The following is a 19,273-nucleotide window of genomic DNA, read 5'->3' on the forward strand; positions in this document are numbered from 1 at the left end:
AATCCGTGCACACACCCTGATTTTTGGTTGGGTTTTCACCTGCCCGAGTTCTCAAAATGCTGTAATTTTTCCTGTATCATTCAGATCTGAACAATATCCAATTATCCAATTCTTAAAAGGTGCATGCAGAATTCCTCTCCTGTATCCTAGAAAAAAGAGAAGGAAGAGGTGTTAAATAAACCCGAGAAAGATCTGACATGGTTGGTGGCATCCATCCCTTTCAAGTGAACCCTAATGGGCGGCTTCCATGCCTGCTGTCTTTCCGGTTCTCGCATCTACCGGGAGGCAAGCCAACTGGCAGGCTGGCTCGCAAATTATGTCGCCGAGTGCCTCTGTTTCTGTGGATTGTTGATGCACCATCAACCTAGGGAACTTGTTAGATGATGCCATCTATACTAGATTAATATAATTCCCTGTTTACACAAAAGGATTTATAGCCATTCTGTTATGATAATAGAGAACTTTTGTAGATTACATTTCACCTGCTGTCTTTTATTGCCTTGTCTGCTTATTTCCATACACTTGAATCATGTTTAGGAACTAATGAGTGTTGCTTCAAGTTAGTAGTTTGTACCAAATAATTTTATCAAACCCTACCTTTACCGTGAATTGGGGTGGTAGGGGTATTTGAGACTACCCGTACCAGTGGAATGCCTTGACGCAGGCATTCATGCTCATGCTTCAGTCCAATCATCCATTCAAGCACATTATGGGAGATGCCTTAGACCTTGTTTACTCCTACTAGATACGCTGCTGAAAGATTTCTCTGGTTATGTACCCGAAAAAAAGAAGAAGAAAAGTTTCGGTTTTTTCTAGTTAATTTGATTCAACCACCATGTGGAAGCAAACCCATTCCTGCCCCTCTAGCACAGCTACTTAGAAATTATAGCACATCTGAGATTAAATAGATCACTGAGATGTGAATGCATCTGGAGTCGCAAAATTTCAGAAAGTAGGCAACTGAGGCTGAGAAGATAAATCACTTGAATCAGCACATTGGAATTGATGCCTCGAAAACCAAGAGGATGAGAATCTATTGAGTATCAATATAACAATGATCTACAATGCCTTTGTGTTTAAAATCACTATAGCCTTTGCAATCTAGAAACCTTGAACATAAAAAATATATGGATATATGCGGTGTTTAATTCGGTTCATTCTTAGATTATATCCCACAAGAAAGAGGAGCCCCCTGCTATGGCCGCATAGCAGTTGCATTACATCAACCTAACTTGACAGCAACTTGAAGCAGCATGTTAAAATAATGAAGTGGAACCAATCGATTTGGATAATAACTCAGGTCCTGACCTAAAATTCTTGCAGCAGAAAGGTTAACTCATGCAAGAGCTTCAGCTCTTGTTTGATTGTTTCACTTAAGCAGCTCACACATATGCATAATCTAAACTAGCACTTTCCACCTGAAAGTCATGACAGAAGTTTGTCGAAATAAAATGGCAGGCATAAATCAAAACCTCTGTGGAAGTCATGTTGGATTGATGAAACATTGCCAACATAGATCTGCAATACATTCTGAACAGTCAATCAGCCTATCTTGGTGCCATATATAAACAGTAAAATTCTCAACAGTCAGTAACTGAATTACCCCATGGTCACCTTAGTGTCTAGCTACCATATAACCAATAAAAGGCCAGCTTACCCATCACAATATCCAGTCATACTATGTATCATATGTGGAAAAAACTTTCACTGAATTGTCCTCTGATGCACATTTGATGGCATAAAGCTTCGGTTCTACCCCTAATGTCTTGGAAGAGATATTTTTCACTGATATGATGATATGCTTCTTTACCCATCTTTTCTGCCATCTCAGGGTTGCTTCTGAGTTTAGACATAGCTATTGCATTGCCAGTGGGGTGGGGTTGCAGAGAAACCCTGTGACCTCATGCTTAATTGCCTCCAATGGCCCTCCACTGTTACATCCAGGCATGCAACTACAAGCTTTCTTGCCGTCGTTGCCACTTCGAGGGAAAATATCTCGGAGTGTTCATCCTGCATTGATAATTTTTTCCCTTTTTAAAGGCCATTTTTGTTCCAACATCTAGCAACATAATGAGAATGAAATTTGCAAACATTGCTAACAGTTCATACTTCATACAATTGGATTCAGTTCTGGAAAAGACAGACAAAAAACTCCCACACTAGAGAAAGCTATACGGAATAATGTCTTTGATCATCCCATTGGCATGTCAAGAACACATACCTTCAGAGAGCAACTGATTTCTTTCTGCAGTAGAGCAAGATGTGAAAAAATCAACATTTTCCTTGAGACCTTTATCAAAGCCACCTGATGTGACAGAAAGAAAAATAAAAGAATAAATTAAATAGTTTGATGTATAATCATCTGTAATTTTGAGGTCTTCATGTATGTATAATTTTTCTCCAGTTCTTAAGTTTTGAGATCTTATCTTTGTTTTTGAGCTTTTGAGTACTGGAAAGATTCAGGGATTTCTATTGCAGATTCTCCTCAACTTTGTATCCTTCCATCATTAGTTTCCTCACCTAATGGACATAAGCATCGAATCGTCTTTGGAAAGCAACTTAAATGACCTCAATAAGAGTTCAGATGAGGAAGACACGATTATTTTAATGAAACATGTCATTGTTAACAAACTTGAAATAGTTATAAAAATGTCACTCTCGACTAACTCGAATTAAGAATGATTTGTCAATATTTTGGGTCAATTTTTCCCTACTCTTTCCTTCTAGAAACAATTGTTCATTAAGTTAGAAGTCCTATTGGTGTTAGAAGAAGTATGTATTTGTTTTTCTTTTTGAACTAATTATATCTCGGAAAATTACGAACTCCTATGAATCTTAGGAGCTCCATCACTATATATATTCAGGTACTCAGTTTCACTAATAAAATCAAAAGAATTAGTGAAGTTTATCTTTGAGTTTACTTTTGGGTTCTCTCTGTGCAGTAGGTTTTACACAAATGGTGCAAAATGCATAAAAGTTTTCTGGAGTGAGCTTTGATAGATTCTAGGAAAGCTGACAATGAATTGATAGATTTCAGTGAATCATGATAACCTCCAATGGCCTCTAATGGATTCTAGAAATAGACAAGGATCATTACTAGCGAGGTAAAGCTATTAATTATCTTTAATATTTTAATTCCTTTTCTAGTTCCTGTGCTTCTTTTGCTTAGCTTTATGGTTCTCTTCTGATTAATTATTAACTTTTACTTCCCAACTAGCTTCTGGTACTCTTCTAATCAATTTCTGATTCACTTATTTATATTTTTTCTACTTTCACTGTGTCTATTGGAAGCTTGTGTAGGCATATCTCCTTCTAGGTTAATATCATGTCAATCAAGAGTTGAATTGTAGTTAATAATGCTGAAAAAGCAACCAATGATTGATGTAAAATTTTTGTCTTTTTGATTGAAAATTTTCAACAATGCTGCAATGGAAGTTGAATATTTAAATCCTAGTACAGAGGCACATCCTAGTATGGGAATAGATCAGGATGGCATGGAACCTGTAACGAGATGCACTGGAGAGGCTGGAACAACCATTAAATACAAAAACAAAGATATGTATGAATAAATATAAATAAGTTAAAAAATAAAAACAAGTTGTCCTGAAACACCAAAATGTTCCAAGTGTTGGGATGCAATGTTCTTGCTCGGTCCTGGACTGTTGGGCCTCCAAGATCAGATCTCTGTTCGATCTAGTACGGTTTCAGCATAACAGATCAATACTTAATTCTTGTATTAACATATATCTTTTATTAAAATAATATAATACATCATTATTTAAATATCATTGTTTTATGATACTTGTATAGAACTTTATGGTCTATATAGTTAGAAATACCATATATATATTATATATTATTTATTATAATCATGGTCTGCCGAATCGGACCGTACCGGCCGGTTTGGCCTGGTATGGACTGGTTCGGTCTGGATTCGGTATCCGGATAGCGTGAAAACCGATTCCAGCTATTTTCGGATTGATCTCGACCGGTACGCATGCGTACGGATCGTGCACCGGCTGGTACCGGTGCGAACCGGCTGTGTATTGGCTGGTACCGGTGCGAACCGGCCGGTTCGCAGCGGTACGGTTTTTTTTCTTTACGGTGGGAAAGTGCGTGTGGCCCTTTCAGCCACGCGCTCCTCAGGCAGAGCGCCCCGCACGCAAAGCAGAGCACCCGTGCAGGCGCGAGGCCGCGTGCGGGCGCGCGATTCCCCACCCCATGCAGTTCCGCGCACTGGCGCGGTTTCCCGCACTGTGAAACGCCGTGCGGGCGATTCCCCCCAGCCCGCGTGGTTCTTTAGCCCGCACACCCGCGCAGGCTCATTAATGCCACTCTGTGGCATTTATCCTGCGGGTCTGCCCGCGGCGCGCGATTCCGTGCGCCAGGAACTATGCCCGCGCGTGGCTCCTCGCGCTGTGAAACACCGCACGGGCGATTTCCCTGCCAGCGCGGTTTCTTGGCCCACGCTGGGCAGCGCACCCACGCGGGCTCATTAATGCCACTTAGTGGTATTTAATGTCACTCTATGACATTTATCCCGCGCGTCCGCGCGTGGACTGGACGTGAAAACTAGAAAATAAAAAAAAATATGCTTTTCGGTTCGTACCGGACCGGTTTCGATACGAACCGAACCATATCGGTCCGGTAGGCGACCGGTACGGCAGATCTTGATTATAATTATATACCATATATTATATTATAACAAATATTAAATATATTATTAACATAATTAGTGATAATTTAATAAATATATTATTCTATTACCACAATATGAATCTAATATGCAATTATTTGGTTATTCATATTTATAGTTTGACTATCATATATTTAATGGAAAGAAAAATATAACATGTAATTATTATAATATCATAATAAAAATAAATATTAATTATATTGTACTATTTAATATATGAATAATATTGTAAAGATTATATGTTATTATGAAAATATGAATAATATATAGAATTGATATGTAAAATGCAGGTAGTTATCATAATATGTATTAGTAAAACATGTAATTTATTAATAATATTATTAAAAATATAGTTACAGTATATGATATACGTTGTCTACATTAGACATTCCAATTCAAAGATATGTTAATAATGTATTATGATAATACAATATAATTTGCACTGCAAGACCAAAAGGAGTTGATCCGAATTTGAGTGCATGTAAAATTGCACCAACCAATTATGCAATGCAATCATTGATAGATGAAGCACACAGTAATGCACTGATGCTGTCCAATAGCTGCATTCTTATTCATCACATTCTGTCTAATATAGTTGCAATGAGGCATATTGAAGAAAAAAAAATCATAAGGGAATTGGTTAGGTAGACTGCAGTTAGAAGCTGTAATTAATTGCAATAGACAGGCAGAACTTGACATTCATGTCCTAGAATGATTGGCTTTTCCAGAGCCTGAGAGCTAAAGATAAATGACAGTCCACAAAAAGCAGTTGGCTGTTAAATATTAACTGTAATTCGCGGTGAAAATAGAACAAGTTGCAGCAGAATAGCTTCTGGTTATTCACAGAATTTGTCAATGAATATTGTCAATATAACTGGTGCTACTCAAACTGTAAGAATGCCATCAGGACGTTAGAAGAATAGCATGTTGAGGAAGATGGATGCAACATTTTATATTTTCATTAAGATTTCAAACGAAAGCTTTTTACCTATACAGCACGAGGTCAAAACCACTATGAGATTTGTACAAACCCAAAATAGGCACTCTAAGAGCTTGTTTGACTCGGTTACCTTGGAATGGAAGCAGGAAGAATAACTGAAAATGCTGCTATCTCCATGTGCAAGTTCTGCTATAACTACAATCATCAAGAGCCCATCATGGAGACAGGGACCAGATGATATATCTATAACTATCTATTCAGTACTGCATCCAAGGCAAAAGTTTACGTAGGCATGATATCATGTTTTGTTTAGTGATGCAAGAAATCCCATCCGTTCTGTGAGATGATCCATATTTTCAGCAGAGTCCCACCCATTTTCCCATTCTGGCTTCATCTCCTTGGCTTCATGAATGCTTGAATTTGTCTTCTGCATCACCTGAGAGTGGGCTAGTCATGAGAAATTGTTCCCAGAAAGAATCATTTATGCCAGGAAGTTTCTGTTCCTCATCAGTTAAGATATTAATATCCGTATCAGAAGAAAACTTGTCTGTCTCAATGGGAACCTGATCATCCATGACTGCTGAAATGGGGTTCATATAGATGCACTCTGCCTCAGGCTGCACATGGTTCTCGCTTGAAACACCAACAGCATTGTCATTTGGAACTACTCCTTCCATCTGAGAAAATTCAGAGATGCTTGTATCAGTCTGCTGAGAAATGGCCTTTGGAGCTCTTGATAGCATGCTCATTTTGGGAAGTTCAGCTGTTGAAACCATGCCAGCTACACTGGCAGATGATTGGATCTCAGATGGCGCAGATGATGACGAAATTGCTGAAAATCCAGAGCTCGGAGGTAAATATGGAGTCCCTGAAATAGTCGGAACCTTAGATAGGGTGACTCCTGAGTTCCGACTCGAAGAACTTCTGCCATCAAATGCTTGCAGTAATGAAGCAAGGTTCTCGACAAGAAAATTCTCAGGGTTGCCCAAAGATTCCAGCCTGGGAGATGCGTCATATTTTAGAATCTGCATTAGCATTGCTTTTGCTGCTTCGTTCATTAAAGGCAGATATTTGATAATTTGACCATCAGGTGTTGTGCTCTCACCATCCAGCTTGTTAACTTGTGTGGGAGATTGTCGTTTTCTGTTCACTCCAGTTATTCGCCGGTTGTTGTCATTCTGCTGCACCAGCTGAGCCAAGAATTCAGGGCTCTGCATGGCTTTTGCCAAGAATGACATCATTTGCTGCTGTCGCTGTTCCATTCCCTGAAGGCGCTGGCCTAAGGTATGAAACTGATTATCTGTGGCCTGCTGCTGTTGTCTCAGCCTAACCAGTTCCTGCATGAGGACATTCTTGTCCCTCTTCAGCATCTCAATTTCTTCCTCCAACCCAAATTTCCCCACCTCGACACATGCTGCAACATTAGTATCCTGTGCTTGAGACTGCTGTGCTTGCCTGTGTGTCTGAACTGGTTTTCTCCTGTTGATAGTCTTCAGCAAATGTTTTTGGCCTCTTAGAAATCCCTCATTTGCAAATTCCCAACGATCTGGATCAACCTTCCTAAAACCCTGACAGATAGTGCAAAAGAAATCAGGAAAATAAAGAAGAAATAAATATTAATGCTTATGCAATATCTTAATGCAATGAATGAAGCAGCTTTATCAAAAAATAATGCAATACTAAAAGCTGATTTATCAACCATATCACTACCAATATTATGGATAAATATTGATAGGCCACATTAATTGGAAGCATTACAACAGAAAAAGGAGGCGTTAAATCCAGTGTCTTCTCTTGCTTGAGTATTCGGATAGGCAGACATGGCAAAAAATTCAACAAGGCGATCCAAGATAGATGCGATAATACTCATCAGAAGTAAAGTTCGTCTTACTGTACCGTATCAGGTGGTACCATACCGTACTGATTCGGTACCGATATACGGTACGGAGGTCGTACTGATACTCAGTACGTTGAATTGGCTCCTTACTGTACCGTATCGACACAATGCTCGTATGGCACCAATACGGGCCTAATACCGAGATGGTGTACCTTGATCACAAATTTATTTTGAAATGACTTATCAACATAGTTTTTATTTACACTATTATAAGAAAATTCTGGCATATCAAAAAGAACAATAGATTTAAGCAGTGTTGGTAACTACCAGAAGATAGTTGTACACAACTTATGTCCTACATGAGTTAGTATTTAGGCTACAATTAACTACTCTTTATGAGATTCCACACATATCTTTACTAGAAAACCTGATTTCCCTACTTCAAATATTTCAGGTCACAAGAAGCGAGAATATTTCTGAGAATAAAAATATAAATCTCACTGTTCAGAGATCAACAGGATCCAGTGAGAGCCTGAAAAAATCTACTCTGCTGCCAACTCAACCCTCAAATAAAAAAAAAAAAAATCAAAACAGAGAAGCCCAGGTGATACAAGCATCATAGTACCATGGCTTCTTATAAAGAACCCATACCAGCCTATCTCCTGCTTCGTCTGCCAAGCATTGTTGCATAACACAACATTAACAACAATCAGGCTCATTTCTAGAAATCACTTCTGAATGGACACAAATTTCTAGAAATGATGAATCAATTACACAGTTATTTGATTGATGGATAAACTGAATATTTTATTCTAGAGAATGAATTAGAAAGGGGAAGATGATAAGGTGACGATTTGTCAAAAATATTTAAGTTTGAATTTTTTTCATAGAATTTTTCCATTTTATTTGGTCCAACCACCTGATTCAAATGATGAAGTCCAGATAGCCAGTCCATGTTCCCTGAGAGAAAGATTTGAAGGTGGTGGTTCTTTTTGTGATTTCCCCCCACCCCGCATTTTTTCTCTTTCCAGGTGTGTTTTCAGCCGCACGGCGGGGCGGGGTGGGGGGGGGGGGGGTGTTGCGAATGATGCCATTACATAGAACCAGTCAAGACTTGATAAACAGATTACATTTAACTTATATGATGTAGACAAAGAAGCATCACCAAGAATTGATGCAACGTACTTGCAAAGCACAATGTCAAAATGTGAAAGGTAAAAGAGTAATAAAATTACAGGGTGGATGAAGTGGGAAACACTAAATCAGACAAAATATGCAACTGCACTACAAATTTGGGAAAAGAAAAACTATCCTCCAATTCGTAGCCTTATTTGATATTTGGAATATTAGAAATCTATAACAAATAAGCAACAAAGTATGCAACTGCATTTCAAATGTAAAAACTAATCTATCCTCCAATTCATAGCCTTATTTAATATTTGGGCTACCTGAAACCTATGAGAAATAAGACAATGTAGTTTTATAAAGGTTACAGGTAAACATTACCCTCTTTCACATCTGAACCATTAATCTTATATGATTACTTCAACATTATAATTTTACGACAACTTGCAACTAGACTGAAAGGTAAATAAAATAATATTAAAAAAAACAAACTTCCCAAAAACTTCCAACCCTAAAAATACTGTTTGTGCCTCATTCCTAGGACTATTTGATGTTCAAGAAAAAACAGGACCAATTCTCTTTCTTGTACAACCTTGAATTGCAAGCCATAAGCCAGTTCTCATCTATTAGGCATGTTTACTGTTTGCTTATCCTTGACATATTCTTGGACTTTATAAAACTCCAACTACTGACCCTCATATGAAGAAAGCAAACAAGACTGAATAAATCAACTTCTAGTGTATAAAGTTTCTCCCCATTCAAAAAACGCAACAGTATATCTTCCATTAATCTTGTCAAGATGACAATTCTACTAATCATATCCATGTAAAAAATTTCAAGAAGCATCCAACATGTAATCCCTCACATGCAACAATATCTGATACCATCTTCATGAAGCAAGGAGCATTAACAGATCTCTTCCTTGGACTACAAAGGGAAAAAATGGACATGCAGACATCCATACAAGGAAAGGGTACTTATTGGCCCTTAACGGCATGCAACTTAAGAGGAGTTCTTAAAGATACATGTCCCTGATGAATCCTTGGGAATGTTATCTTCATGACAGTTCATAGTTATGGACATTCTTATCCGAGGTCCATCATGATATTATTTGATGTAGGGCCTCTACTGAGGGAAAGAAATAAAAAAGGTTGGTAAAGAAAAAGGTTGTTGTCATCAAGGTCAGCAATATAGTCCCAAATTGCCCAGTTCTGGATGTAGCTATACCAGAGGCCGGCCGGGGGGGTTCCAGCCTTCAGATCGAGAAACCGACAAGGGAGGGGGAGAGAAAGAAGGGGAGAGAGAGAGAGAGAGAGAGAGAGAGAAGGGGGGGGGGAGGAAGGGAGATAGAGGCAGAGGGAGGGGGGAGAGAGGGCTTTCGAAGCCCTCTCCTTTGTGTTGCCAGAATAGGGTGACACCCCTATTTCATTTTGAAATAGGGGCTTCGGCCCCTTTTATATTTTTCTTGAATTTTTTAAGTGAAGTCGGCAGCCACTGCCGACTCTGCTTATTATTTTTTTCCGAAACTGCCAACTATATTTAAAAAAATTCAAAAAAAAAGTGAAGTCGGCAGTGGCCGCTGACTTCACTTGAAAAATTTCAACAAAAATATAAAAGAGGACGAAGCCCCTATTTCGAAACGATATAAGAACTCCACCCCTATTTCGGAAGCCCTCTCTCCCCACTCTCTCCGCCTATCTCGTGCTACGCCAGCATCTCCCTCCCTTCCTCTTCCTCTCCCTCTCCCTCCCCCTTCCCCCTCTCTCTCTCTCTTTTCCTCTCTCTCCTCCTCCCTTGCTGGTTTTCCTATTGGTTCACACCGGTACAACACAATATGGGGGCATGTAAAATACTCTACTGTCGGCCTACCATTATAGGTGTCGGGTCTAGGATTGCGAACCTTGGATATCATCATTGAAATCTTCAATGTATCAACGAAGGAAGAATATGTTTGAGATGAAAGCACCAGATCTATGCAGTATTCTGCATCAATGCAAACCTCTGTTTACAATTATCAGCCTTTATATTGTTAAGCTTCATGTTTAGAACCACTTATCGAAAGTTGTTATTCTTTTCACCCCTCTAATGAAATTGACATTTGAAGAGAAAAACAAACACACAAACACTTTTCATAATAAAAGTCTGCTAGATCTTTAAAAATAATTGACATAGGAATATTATGTAGGACCTAGGGATAATCTAATTGAATAACTATAAAAGTTAACTGATTTTGGTACCAAGCTAATGTAATTGGAAAATATAAACAGAAGTGTTTGTTTTTTAGTAGCAGACTGGTGGAACTCTTTCATTCAAAGCTTCAACAAAACGCTTCGAAGCAATTCTGTAAATAGCAGACTGTTTGATGCAGAGGGAAGGTATAAAGAGAAAATAATCTCAATTATATCATATAAAAATCTGCAGGAGTTATTTATCCATATATTCCCTTGCGTATGCTTGATTTTCGCTGCAGGCCATGATATGACTTTATACATCTTTTGCTCTATTATTAGAATCATTCAGTCCACCACTTCAAAGATTTTAACCATGATTTATATTTTGTATTTGTTTTAAAAATTATGCATTTTAGTTAGTTGGAAATGGGAAAGAGATGTGAGATAAGAAGTGAAATTTGATGAGTTATAGAATATGAAGATTCATGGAAGTCATGCAGAATAGCTAGGCATCCCTGCCGCTCTTGGTGCGAAAACTAAGTCATAGACCTCAGTGAAAAGAATTGCTAGAATAGAAGCAAAGGTGTCAGTGAGTTCGAGCTCGTCTTTACCCCAGTCCACAACCTAACCTTCTTTCAGAGCTCAAGAAAACCCCAATTGACATAAAGAAAGATGAAATCAAGAAGCGCCCATTACTTTGTACCAATTCAAATTTCAAAACAAGGGGAAAAAAAGGATAAAGAGAGACATAATTCGAAGGGAAATCATCAGAAAAGGGAGTGTGAGAGAGAGGGGGGCTCACATAGGTGTTGAGCTGGCGGACGAAGCTGGAGAAGTTGCTGTGCTTGAAGTACTTGGGGAGGAGGTCCCTCGCGAACTCCGGCGTGTTCCAAACCACGAAGCTGTTGTTCCCCGGCCCCCACGACACGATCGCGTCCGTCGACAGGTCGTCCACCATGTCATACGTCTTGCTCAGGAACGGCGGCGGCGCGTTCCCTCCCAGCCCCGCATTCGCCCCCGCCGCCGTCCCCTCCCCGCCGCCGTCGGCGTCCATCCAGGAGAATGGGGACGGAGATCGGGGTTCGGAGAGAGATATCGCCCACGAAGAAGGCTGGAGAGTCCTATGGTTTCGACTTCGAGAGGTAAAACCCTAATAACGGAAAACAGGTGACGGCGGCGGAGGCGGACAGAGAAGACGGTGGCCCGAAGCGGAGAGCGGTGCCAAGAGAGGGAAAAAAATTGTTAGTAGCTAAAAAATAACTATATTAGTAAAAGATTGACTCGCTTGGTCCTCGCCGCAATATTTTTTTCTAATAAGATAATTTAAAATAAATATAATATTTTAAAAAATAATTTTAGTTTATTTGGTTGATCACATATCTCAAAGATTTATATTTGGTTGGGCACCTAATTTTTTTAAAAAATATATTAAATATTTATTATATTTAAAAAAGACATTGCTTCACATATTTTGATGGCTTAAGAATACTTTTGGAAAAAAAATGGACCCTAATTTCTAATAGGTGGAAAACTAGTCTTTTTATGTTTCTTATGAGTTTTTCTTTCTTGTTGCCGATGAATCTTGGACCGAGGTCAGAGCACAGCTTGGGATGACCTGGAGGTCTGCAAAAATCGAGCTGGACAAGGTGGCGGAGGTGTCAGGGGTTGAACTCCTCTGAAGATGGCCTACAAAAAGTCTGTTTGCCGGAGAGTTTCCGGTGGGGGACCCTCAGATACTTAAGTCAGAATAGAGGGACCACGGTATGGAAAGGAGATATTTCAGCAAAGTATAGTTCACTAGAATAATATTATCTACCTGAGATCCCTCAGATTACCCATTTATATAGAGGAGTCTATTTTGTCGTTTACCTGGGTCGGCGCGATGTGCACTAGTAGTCAGGCAACGACCAGTAATACAGCTATGGCATCAGCGGCGTACGACACTGACCGCTCGCTGAATGCAGAGCTGCCACACCAGCCAGTCGCTGTCATGATGGCTGATTGCCAAAATTGTCAATCCTTGTCGGCATGTATCGATTGGCCCCTTAGTTGGAGACAAAGTTGCTCGCCTGGGTTGGTCGGCTCCTCGTTTAGGATCGAAGTCATCCGGTTCGAGGTGCTGTCAATCTTTGTTGGCGGGTGTCCAATGACTCCTCGGCTAGGTTCGAAGTTGTCCACCTCATATTGAGGTCAGGGAGGTCGGTTCGGCCCGAGATCGACGTGTCTAATATTTTCTCCATCACTTTCTCTCCACTTCCGAGGCCGAGCTGTCTTTCGGTTCGGGCGATGGAAGTCATGTCGTCACCTCGATCGCGGATAAGACTTTTGTTAGGGGCCAATAAATGCATCGATTGGTCTTCTCGAAGCGTCAGCATATCTAGGCTATCCCGAGGCGCCATTAATGCAGGGCTATCTCGAGGCGTCATTATTGCAGCGATCTTGGTGAATCGCCCACACCATACTCTAAGCTGACACGTGGCTCAATTTGCCCGAGTAGCCGAATTGGTGCTTCGATTAGGGTCGTCCATGCCTCTATATAAGGGTGGCCTCTCCTTTTAGTTTATACTTCTTGTTTCATTTGCTTCTCTGCCCGAGTCCTCAAGTGTCCAGGCTTTTGGGTGGTGCTTGGTGAAGTTCTGTTTCTCCGGCACCAACATCCTCCGTGTTTCTCCATTTTCAGTGGGTACCCGTTCCTTAGCTGCTTGGCTTTTGTTGCCCAAGGTGACAACCCAAGAGGGGGGGTGAATTGGGTCTTTTAAAACTTTTAAACTACTTCTAAAACTTTTTGATTAACTATGCTAAGTTGTCTAGATGCACAGTGAAAGTTAAACTTAGCAAGGGTTTGATGTATAGACTTCGACTTGATTAAATATGCTTGCAACTAAAGGATGTGCGGATAAGAATTAAGCAAGCAATTTATCTAAGTAAGTAAGTGTGTTAGTTAGACAATAACTAGAGGCATTACAAACACAAAGGACATATAGTGGTTCGGTGCACCCCAGCACCTACATCCACTCCCCAAGACCTCTTGGGAATTTCACTATAATCCTACCGATTACAGCCGGTTGTTTTACAAGCTCACAACCCAACTTGTTGTTTTACGAGCGCACAACGAACTCGGTCGGTTTTCCCAGGCTCACCGACTAGAACCACTCCGATTGTTTTCCCGGGCTCACAATCAAACCCTTACACGTTGGTTTTACCCTCGGCTCACCAACAAACCTAAACCCCGTTGGTTTTCCCTTTGGCTCACCAACAAACCTTAATCCCGTTGGTTTTCCCTTTGGCTCACCAACAAACCTTACACCGTTGGTTTTCCCTTTGGCTCACCAACAAACCTTTAACCCCTTGATTCAATCCCTTGATTGAATCAAGTTACAAGATATTAAAACAAGGAATAAAAACAAATCAAAGCTTCTTAAACAAGCAGATATGACAATATAAACAAATAGAGTAAAGAGAAGCCCTCAAACGAGTTTTGAAGATGGAGGAGCTCGGCTTCTTCTTTACTTGATCCTCCTCTGATTTGGCATGAAGTAGAGGATCCCCGAGGCAGCACGCGGATGGAGAGGAAGCTTTCGGATTCACTTGGATGCTCTTCTTCTCTCTATTTCGTTTTGGATGGCCCTTTTGTGCTTGTGGGAGATTTCCTTTGTAATCTCTTTGAGATCTCTTTCCTAGATGATCTCTCCCACTTCCATGAGTTCTCCCCTAGCTCTCTTCTTGTTTTTATAGCTTTAGATGGAGTGGAAACAAGAATATAGCCGTTAGAGACAAAAATATAGCCGTTGGAACCAGTCTGCACCTCCTGACAATATTACCGTTGGGATCGGAGTCGACTCGCGCGATCAGGAGTCGACTCGGCTGTAGCGGGAGTCGACTCAAGCTTTTCCGGAGTCGACTCGGCAACTGTTCCAAATTTGAATTTTGTCCTCTCGAGTCGACTCGACTGTCCTGGGAGTCGACTCGAATCTCAGAGCCCGAACTCCCGATCCTCTGTCTTTTGGCTCGTCCAGTCTTGGAGTCGACTCGAACTTCCTTGGAGTCGACTCGGCTCTCAGTTTTCGAAAGTTGGTCTTCTGCCATCTTAGTGTAGTGCTGCCTTGGAGTCGACTCGAGCTGTCTGGGAGTCGACTCGAATCTCAGAGTCGGAAAACTGATCCTCTGTATTTTGGAGCCGCGCTGCCTTGGAGTCGACTCGAGCTGTCTGGGAGTCGACTCGAATCTCAGAGGCAGTAACTTGTTTTTTCTGTCTGTTGATGGTCGCGGAGTCTCGGAGTCGACTCGTGCAATGCGGGAGTCGACTCGAATCTCAGAGTCCCAAAAAAATGCTCTCTGACTTTTTCTTTGTGTTCCGCTGAGAGTCGACTCTTGCTTTCTTTGGAGTCGACCTACCAACCATCGGAGTCGACTCGCGTTCCACTGGAGTCGACTCGAATCTCAGACCCGAAAACTGCTCTCTGACTTTTCTGTCTGTGACTCCTAGGAGTCGACTCATACTTCCCCGGAGTCGACTCGGTAAACATTGGAGTCGACTCGAATTCCTCAGGAGTCGACTCGAAGACTATTCTTTCGAATTTTTCCTTTGATTTTACTCCTCCAATTTGAACCTTTTGAACTTTAAACTTGGGCCAATGAATTGTAGCTTTCTTCCAACTTTTCTTGAGTGCTTTTAGAGGCCTTCTTGTGTTCTTCCAACTTGCTATGTTCCTTGCAACATAAATATCTTTCTCCTTGCAACATAAACATTAGTATTTATACTTCAAAGTTTTGTGATCATCAAAATCAATCTTTGAATCAATCTTTGGGTCATCAGTCTCCCCCTTTTTGATGATGACAAAACTTGGAGTATATGCAATATAAAAGATATTGTTTTCTAGAAGTAATACATAGCAAAGTTGCATGAAGTAGAAAACATATATATTTAAAAAACATACTTCATGATAATGCTTTAGATTTAATCAACTTAAGATAATCAATATATGTCAATTCCAGCTGATTTGTATTCAATTCAAAACATAAAGCATTATGAGCATATACTTAGATATTTCTCCCCCTTTTTGACAACATCAAAAAGATAGGAAAACATTAAGCACAAAGATCAGAATACTCATATATTTCTTTTCCTTATTGTACTCTGATTTGAATGTTAAATTATTGCAAGGATATGAATCATATAACTCAAGGCAATAATATTGGAATCAGATTAATGAGCACAGATCAGAGCCAATTAAGATAATTTCAGAACAGAACACATTAAATGTGATTTCAAGAAGTTTTCTAATTTGATACCACAGATAGTTTTCTATTCAAGTGTAGGTGGAATCTTCCTTAGGTTAATTCAAGAAGTACTACAAATGATATTCAAAGAAAACACGAGTGGAAATCTAACCTCTCTTCAATAATAAGTATGAAAGCTTGTTCATTTAAGACCTTTTGCCCAATCTATTAAGTATTTTATCAAACATGAGAGCAATTTTAGTTAATTTTCAGAGTAAAAGATCAAAACTTATATATTTGAGAGACATATCATCATGTTGGATCATTAATTTTTAATGTCTTCAAAGTTCTTTTATTCCTTTAGAAAATAAGCACAATTTGATACATATATAAAAATATTAATTGGCACAGAATTGACGTTCTAAAGAGCAAGCTAATTAGGACTTATTAGTGAATTTCAAAATAAATTTTCTAAGAGATACTCAAGACCATTCAACACGTTATTCTCCCCCTTTGTCATTAAGTTAAAGGCTCTTAAGATCAACTTGCAATTTGGTTCATGATTTATGCATAAGATATACTAACCAAATAACACGCCTCAAGGTGTATCATAAAGGTTTTCAGATTTAAATTTCAGATGATACATATTGGAGAGTATTAGGATCACTTTTCATTTAGTATTCTTTCTCTCTCCTTTATAAATTTATGCAATTAAGTTCCATCAGACCTCTCCTTCTGAAATTTTCTTTCTCCCCCTCAATTGATCATTCCATCTAAGAGTTTTAAAATTTGAAGATAATGTTCAATAAAATCGTCAATCTCAAAAATATATTTTCTATAAGTTTCAGCTTATTTTCACAAGACTCAAGGTTTGAGATAAGACAACCTTTATAGAACTCATCTCAAGGTAATTAAAGCATGTCTTGCAATATAAGGAGGTTCATCAAAATCAATCCATAAAGTTCAAAGCATGCATCAAAATAAAGTGTCTTTGGGATAGGATACTGAATATCTAAAGCTCCCCCTCAAAAGATGCATTCTTCTTTAATCATTTTAAATTGTTGAATTTCAGATTATAGTGATAAACGTGAATAACACTGAAATTCTATGACATCGAGAATGTAGAGTAATCTAGTATTATTCAAAATTTGTAGCAATTACTCTTTCTAATCCTTTAAGAACAAGGTATGCTTCCTCTTCAACTTTGAGAAAATGTACTGAAATATTAATCAAAAATGATTCATTTGAAGCTCAGTTTCTTTCAAAACCATTTACATTTTCTTTCTTTTAGACTCATTTGAGTGAGGTGAAATATTTCTAGGCTTTAAGATCATTCACTATATTAATGGAAGTCTTTTATAATGTAGGAGGGAAAAACATATAGATGATCATTGAGGTATATATTTTATAAACTTCAATTTCTTAATCACAGTTTTTCAGCTATGTACACATGAAGCTCAATAAAATTTTAAATATTAAAATAAAGTCATATATTTAAAAATATTTGCTTGTAATCAAGATCATTGAAAGACACACCATTTAGACCAATATGAGTACACTTTGAAGATAAGAAATGATATGTTTCGGAAGTGTATCGGAGCGATCAAAATAAATTCTGTTTTTCTTACATTAACATTTTATTTAGTAATCATATGGAGTTTAAACTTTTATACAAAATCATATTCTGAATTTCATAAAGATTTTCAATAGAGGCTTTTTAAGTCATAGTTTGAGATATGTATCTTTCACATTGTGGCTCATCTTAAATTATTACAAAATAAGGATATTTTAACAAGTATTAGAACATTATGTATCAAAGTTAGGCAATTAGAAAGATAGATCAAAATCAATTTATTTTTCCTAAATAGAGATACTCTTCTCTTCTTCTTTCTACAATTTTATTCGACTTTCAGATTTTAGAGATGATTATGAATGACAAATCTGAAATTTCTTTTCAATAGAACCAAACAAAAGATGTTATGTAGCAATTCAAACATTCAAACAAATTGTCCAAGGATGAAGCATTACAAAACATTGAGAATCAATAAATCAAGACATCATACCATATGCAAAATATACCATGTGTTAAGTCATGCATTAAAATACTAAGTACAAGAATGTCAAGGATCAAAATCAATTCTTTTCAAATAAACTCCCCCTATTTATATATAATCTTGCACTGAGTTCATCCTTAAAGTATGTTTTCAAGTGTTTAAAAAATTGACTTGATTCTTCTTATATACTTTTATTAACTTTGTCTTTCATTTTTACTTTCTTATGCTCTATACTCTATTTGCTCCCTATCCGGTGGAGTTGGGAAGGGGCACGAGGTACTACCACTAGCCTCCCTCTTGTGCCGTCCCTAATATGCCCTACACCGAATAGTTGGGTCAAATAGTGCCGGGTACTACCACTAGCCTCCCCATTGGCACCATCCCTATGATGAGCAATATAGAAAGGTTAAAATGTTTACTTCAAAACCTCCCTATTTAAGTGTAATTAATTATGGATTTTATCCCTTCCAAAAGAATGCTCACACAAGTCTCACAAATGTGTCGAATATATTAAGTTTGTTTTGCTTTTCCTTAAGGTTGAAGTGTTTGCCTCTACTTGGATTTTACTTCTCTTGAATAATATCCATTTTCTTTTCTTTATCTCTCTCTCTTTTTGTTATTCTCAAGTAATTTTCATGAGAGAGCAGAATAGAGAATTAATCTTACGTATCATATATATGTATATCATGCAAACAATATTTTCATTATGCTCAAGGTTTCATAACTTCTCACAAGTTATTTTACATCAACATTTTAAGCATATACTTGTGTATTTCATGGTTATGACATAGGCAAAGATATATTTTAGTTTGGGCAAACCATGAAATAATTTCTAAAAGTATAAGTCAGTCAATACACATATAGACATGATATCAAAAATTAATAATTAAAGAATTTAATCATGCCATAATAAGATTTAAGTTACTGACTTTGCTCAACTAATTTGTGAGAAAGGTATCTAAATTACCTATTCATTATATGTTCTTCAAGCCAAACTAGATTTCTTATGTGTGAACTTTTGGCTGAAGAAGATCCTCTCTCTTGTTTGCATGTAAATGTTTAGTGTATCTTACATGAAGATATCCTTCAAGTTGAAATCTCTCATTTTTCTTTCTTGAAGGAAGGTCATTAGTTTCTTTAAGATACAAAGCATTCATCCAACATATATATTTTTTAACTAGATGACTCAATATAAGATATGACAATAGTTGCATGTTGAGTCACTTTACT

General features: G+C 38.4%; 1 protein-coding gene and 1 pseudogene across 1 annotated transcript; both read right to left on the reverse strand.

The window, feature by feature from the left end:
• Positions 1-1,463: 1,463 nt before the first annotated feature.
• Positions 1,464-5,902, reverse strand: LOC120104163. The gene is made up of 3 exons (XM_039114738.1): positions 5,767-5,902; positions 2,222-2,305; positions 1,464-2,010 (listed from the first exon to the last, which is right to left on the reverse strand). Exons 1-3 carry the CDS (start codon positions 5,839-5,841, stop codon positions 1,846-1,848), a joined length of 324 nt encoding a protein of 107 aa, XP_038970666.1. The 5' UTR covers positions 5,842-5,902; the 3' UTR covers positions 1,464-1,845.
• Positions 5,659-12,007, reverse strand: LOC103716365 (annotated as a pseudogene).
• Between the last annotated feature and the right edge of the window lie 7,266 nt (positions 12,008-19,273).

The sequence above is a fragment of the Phoenix dactylifera genome, chromosome 17, assembly GCF_009389715.1.
Source record: "Phoenix dactylifera cultivar Barhee BC4 chromosome 17, palm_55x_up_171113_PBpolish2nd_filt_p, whole genome shotgun sequence".
Taxonomy (NCBI): Eukaryota; Viridiplantae; Streptophyta; class Magnoliopsida; order Arecales; family Arecaceae; genus Phoenix; species Phoenix dactylifera.

Excerpts from the sequence above, each read along its gene's own strand:
- LOC120104163 (XM_039114738.1), bottom strand. The coding sequence starts at position 5,841 with ATGATTGTAGTTATAGCAGAACTTGCACATGGAGATAGCAGCATTTTC. Across the intron at positions 2,306-5,766 it reads CTTCCTGCTTCCATTCCAAG|GTGGCTTTGATAAAGGTCTC; the intron begins GTAACCGAGTCA and ends CTGTCACATCAG. Across the intron at positions 2,011-2,221 it reads AAATCAGTTGCTCTCTGAAG|GATGAACACTCCGAGATATT; the intron begins GTATGTGTTCTT and ends TTATCAATGCAG.